Source organism: Pygoscelis adeliae, unplaced genomic scaffold (genome assembly GCF_000699105.1).
Source record: "Pygoscelis adeliae isolate BGI_AS28 unplaced genomic scaffold, ASM69910v1 Scaffold62, whole genome shotgun sequence".
Taxonomy (NCBI): Eukaryota; Metazoa; Chordata; class Aves; order Sphenisciformes; family Spheniscidae; genus Pygoscelis; species Pygoscelis adeliae.
Genome location: NW_008824401.1, coordinates 3,386,168 through 3,391,819, shown reverse-complemented (window position 1 = coordinate 3,391,819; position 5,652 = coordinate 3,386,168). Strand labels below are relative to the sequence as shown.

Sequence of the window (5,652 nt, the reverse complement as noted above, 5' to 3'; positions counted from 1 at the left end):
GCTTATTCAGTCAGAATCGAAGACTTAAATGTGGTTTGCAAAAGTTGCTTTAAAAGTTGAAATCAGGAAAATACTAAATACAAAGGTTAGGCATGTATGTATATAGATTTAACTATACAGATGTCAAAAAGAGTTGATGGTCTCTTTCTGCCCTGAAATACGGAATTGAAAAGATTTCCTGATAGGAAGGGTGTGGGTGTACTCACACATCTTCTTCACTTGTTTTAAGTGAGAAGACTTCTCAGTGACGGAGAATATTAATTTTGAATAACATTCAAGCCAAACTTAATAGGCTTTTCCGTGAATTTTACTGAACCACACTCTGCAGCTGCATCTTGTTCTGGCTCTCTCATTATGGAAGAAAATTTGCAATTGATCTAGACAGTAGAATCTTAACTTTTTTAATGATACCCTAGCAGAAGGTAAAACAGCAACTCAGACTGCTGAGAAAAACAAACAAGAACAGTAAACAGCTGATGAACCCGGGAGTTTAGAATGACCAGTGACACAGCAGCTTGTTTACAAACATCTTACCACATCCATTCATCAGCTAGACACAGGAGTACAGTCATCCATCTCCTGTGCTGTTACTGATGCAAGCCATAATCCCTGGGTTGGATACTGCCGATACTGGGCAGTTAGCGTTGCCCACCACTAACTTCAACTGCTTGCTTTCCCAGCGGGTCCTCTTGAGGATGGGCAAGGAGGATGTTGAACACTAGGCGTATGATACTGCATGTATGTGTGTGAGAGAGCATAGGGCTGCACTGTTGCAATGCAATCTGATCTTGGAGTAGGATTGTTTTATGCCAATTAGATATTTTTCTTTAACACAACAAGAAATCAACACTCATTTGACTGATTACTGAGTACTTTTCATTGGAGCCATAGGTAGGCGTTTCAGGAACTTAGAACAACCCTGTTGCCCTTCCCCTCTTCTCTCCCAAACTTCTCTCCCAGACATTTAGGAGGTCATCCTGTGAGATGGGAAGAGAAGGGGAGCAGCTGTTAGCCTTGCCAGGGCCGTGTCCCTGCAGCAGCTGTGGTGGAGTCCTCCTTGTGCCACCAGTAGGGTCAGGAGCAGCCTGACCTCAGCCGCGGGAGAACATGAGTCAGGTGAGAGGGTGTCCTGCTCGTCAGACCTGTTTGTCTGCTGGAAAGTAGACAACGGCTGGTGCAGGAGCTACAATAAGGGAACGTATTTTGTGGACGAGTCAGCTGTGGCTACTGTCTTCCTATGGGTGGCAACAGTCCCCTGTCTTTGCTGTGTAGTGATTCTCACATTGCCATCTCCCTGCGTTCCTGTCCCACCTGCTCGTTACAGTACTGTTACAGGCTTAGCTTGTCTTACCTTGCTTGTGGTTGAAGGGGTTCCTTTAATGTGACTCAGTCACAACCTTCGCAGCACACTACCTTTTTCCATAGATTATTTTTTTCCACTCTATACTAGTGAGACCTTAAAACAGCTACCAATTTGGACATCATCTTCAAAAGCAAGTGCTGTAAGATGATTGAGGAAAGGTGGACAGTCTGAGCTCCCTCACTCCAGAGAAAAGAGACCAGGGAGGAATTTGTCTGTGTATACACCCAGAGGGATGGTATGAAGAGGACAAGGATCAAGTACTCCTGTTGGTCAAGAGTCAGGCTGTTAATAGGTTTAAGCTGCAGAAGGAGAACTCCAGTCTGAAAATGAAGAAAATTATATAACTGGAGGAAAAGTTAGACAGTGGAACCTGTTGCCAAGACAGAGGTTGTGAAACTGGAGATATTCGAGGCTAGGCTAGACACCCATCCATCAGGGATGGCTTTGGAATAACTGAGTAAAGCCAGTGAACAATGCAAACAGCTTGACTAGATGACCCAGTAACAGTCCCTTCCAATCCAAATACGTTCGAGAGGCTTCTGAAATGTAGTTGGCAGCTTGTCCACTTCCAGCACAGTTGTGATGTGTTACTGCCAGATGTACCATCAGTACCTCATCCTAAAGCCAGTGATGTATGAGATTATAGCTGAAGCCAGCACCTTTAATAGCATTTTTTTTTCCTACTAGGTTCACCTTGCCTTTAATCCATGTGAAGACCTGTTGGAAACACCTTCTAGAAACATAACAGTTTTCAGTCTCCTAATAAATTGTTGTGTCCAAGAAGAGCCTGTCCAAATGAGCAAGACATCCCAACAGAACACCGCTACAGATGCGAATGGAGTAAGTGTGATTCACACCCAAGCACACACCAGTGGTTTGCAGCAGGTTCCCCAGTTGGTGCCCGTTAGTCCTGGTGGCGGAGGCAAAGCTGTGCCTCCGAGCAAACAGGGAAAGAAAAATTCCTTTGTGGATAGAAACAGTGATGAGTATCGTCAGCGCAGAGAGCGAAACAACATGGCAGTAAAAAAGAGCCGGTTAAAAAGCAAGCAGAAAGCACAAGACACGCTGCAAAGGGTCAACCAGCTCAAAGAAGAAAATGAACGTTTAGAGGCAAAAATTAAGCTCTTGACTAAGGAGCTGAGCGTACTGAAAGACTTGTTCCTTGAGCACGCGCACAATCTTGCAGACAATGTGCAACCTGTTGGCACTGAAACCACCACCACAAATCCAGAAAACAATGGACAGTAGACACTGTTGCAACCTTACGAAGTGAACTCTCGAGGTGCAGCTTGTCTGCAACGTCCATGCAGTCACCAGGCAAAAACTCTGTTCTTTTAACCATCATTTTGTGGAGATTTTCTTCTTTTAACCATCATTTTGTGGAGATTTTCTTCTTTTTAGGTTTAACACTGAAGATTTGATACAATTAAACCAGAAACTGCTTAGGGTATTTGTTTTAAATATTTTTCTCCTCTAAAAGATTTATCTAATAAATGCAGACCTAAATTCATAGTCAACAAGGAACTTAGTATTAGGGAAATAGCATTTTCACAGAAATGTTCACTTACCTTCTTATAGTTTGCATAATGGGAGGAATCCAGCAGGATGGTTCACTGTAGTATCAGAAACTCATAATTGGATAAAGTGTCTTTTAAATACCTTTTAGGGTATTTAAGCCCTTTGTTTTCTTCATTACATACTACAAAACTGCAAAGGCCGTGGAGGCTGTTTGCTTTCCTGTTTGGTGGACTACTTTAAATATGTAGAGCAAGTCCTATAAAGCACCACTTAGGTATTTCCTGTCCAGTTATAGTTAACGGGGAGGGTGTAGTAATAGTGAGCTGAGATGCTTACTGATGTTTTCTAGAAAAATAGCAATATACTACGAAGATATATACAGGCAGTTGGCTTCCAAATGGCAAATGAGTCTGAAGCATCATGTACAAGAGGTAAAGCAGCACATCATTGACGAAGCCTTTTAAGCCTGTGTTCACGTTGCTCACCTAGTGACTGGGGCCTTATGAGAACAAGATTTTGGTTTTCAGAAAACGTCAAAATGCTACCAAAAAAACCGTGCTCTGCAAAATTGCATTCTTGCTGGGGTGCAGGTACCAGGGAAAACAAAACGTGCAGCTTGACTAAGCAATGAAAGGGGTAAGACAGCATCTGTTCAGCCAGAATGTATGGATCACTGCTTGTTGACATTCATCTCCATTTTCATGGCTGTTCAGATTTGCAACCAAGATCTTACAGAAATTCACAGTGATTTTAAAAATAAATGGCCCTAGTTTGAATAACTGATTCAGTGGAATTTCTATAGCCATCATACAGTTGCGTGAAGGAGTATCTTTGGTCTTGTTTTATTTTCATGAAAGTTCTTCTATATCAACTTTTTACATGCTAGTGCTAAGTCTTTGCCATGATCCATAATGCAGTGGTATGTACTATACTGAGGATTTAAACAATAAAAGTAAAGCAGGAACTTCGACGTAACCTTAATTTATTTTCATTTTTAAGTATTTCATTGATGGTATGGTTGTTTTACATTTAACCTGTGTGTTTGGCTAGTGGATTATTACACTGTCTTAATTTCCCTTCTACACTACCTTTTTCCATAGATTATTTTGTAGGATGCTTGTTTGCCTTTTATCTGTACTTAGGAAGAGAACTTGGATATTATCTCTATGAAGATGCTGTTAGAAAATGAAATCTTGAAAAGTTCTTTTTGAATTTAAACTTTTAATACATGCGGAAAACTTTTATGGATTGTTTTGGATTATGGTAGTCTTTTTACAAAGATACGTTTTTTGGTTCTAGCTGCAGCTTAAGTAGGTAGGGTTGAAATATCAGAAGCTAATAAAAACCTTTTGCTTCTAGTGCTGGCCTCATTTTTCCTGTCCTTTTACTATTTCCCTCAAATGCAGAGGTGCCCACCTCAAGCAGCTATCTGTGAGAAATCAGTGCAACAGTCTCCATTCCTGTCTTCCACTCAGGTTTTTACTCAATGGAGAGTATCAGAAACACATTACAGTTTTGGCTGAATTCCTGATTTAACAGAAAAAAAAAAAAGGGAAATTTAAGACCGAAAATGTACTGCAATTAAAGGGGGGGGGGGAGGAACAGAAAACAAAAAACTACAAGGAAAAAGATGACCTGAAAGTATCTCATTTGTTAACTGTGCACCTACTCTGGTGTAAAAGGCAGGAGCTAGTCTCTTCCCTGGTTGTCTGCTCTGTGAATTGGGACTACGTGGCCCTGTTGTCCTGCAGTTGGTTTGACAGGCTGATGTGGGGTCCTCCCCTAATAACCAGATAAGGGGCTCCAAATCTCTGGTATTTGTTTCTGATTTTGGTGAAAATGATTTCTTAAATCTCTCTGAGTGGGAGTAATACTCTTTCTGATGTTCTGGAGGGTGACTTGTCCACCTGTTACTCCTGACAGCGCCAATTCCACTTCCTTCTTGTTTAAAACAAAACCACTGAGTTATGAAAAGTCATTTGTTTGCACAATGACATTTCTGGCTTAGTCTCCACACGTGCTTTGTTTGCCTAGGGAAGCATGTAGGCTGTGTGCAGCACATCACTTTAATATGTGAAGCCATGGACCCAAGATTATAACAAATTGTTATTTTAAATCTACCCTCAGTGAGAGTTAGGATGCAAGAAAGGCATTAGTCTATTATTCTAAGCCCCCTCCTGCCAAAATAGCCGTCTCAGACCCCAAGGAGCAAAGGCAGAGGTGAAGCTTTCCCTCTCTTTGCCCCAAGGTGGAGCAGCCCAGGCTCTGTGATGGCAAAATGCCTCAATCTTACCCCTCCACTGCAAGGCACAGGAGAACACCCATACCTAGGTGACTTGGATGATTCTCTCTTCTTCCTAAAGAAAGGCTGGAATAAATGCACATCTACCCAAGAAAATTTCAGTGTAGGCCTATGAAAGTTAAGGTTTTCCTTTTGACACATTTTTCTTAACAACAGCAGCTATAGTTTGTGACAATACAGTGCCTGTCACTACAAGAAGGAGCGTTACAGCACTATATATTTCACCAGGAAGCCTTATTCTCATTTTCTCACTGTACCACTAAGAGAACGGGTCTACTCTTGCCTCCACTAGCACTAAGAGGCTCTACCACTTTAACTATACCCTGTAGCTGCAGCAGCATAACTGGTATGGCAGATAAAGCCGGAGTGCATCCAACCCCAGGGAGCTGAAGCAATTTAAATATATCAGTTCGGAAGTGCTCAGACCTTTCTAAACTTAACGTAAACTTGCTCAGCATAACACACTCTT

The 5,652-nt window shown here is 41.7% G+C and overlaps 1 protein-coding gene across 1 annotated transcript; it reads left to right on the top strand.

Moving 5' to 3' along the window:
• Window positions 1–1,015: 1,015 nt before the first annotated feature.
• Window positions 1,016–4,239, top strand: CEBPG (CCAAT/enhancer binding protein (C/EBP), gamma). The gene is made up of 2 exons (XM_009320272.1): window positions 1,016–1,116; window positions 2,051–4,239. Exons 1-2 carry the CDS (start codon window positions 1,108–1,110, stop codon window positions 2,609–2,611), a joined length of 570 nt encoding a protein of 189 aa, XP_009318547.1. The 5' UTR covers window positions 1,016–1,107; the 3' UTR covers window positions 2,612–4,239.
• Window positions 4,240–5,652: the final 1,413 nt, after the last annotated feature.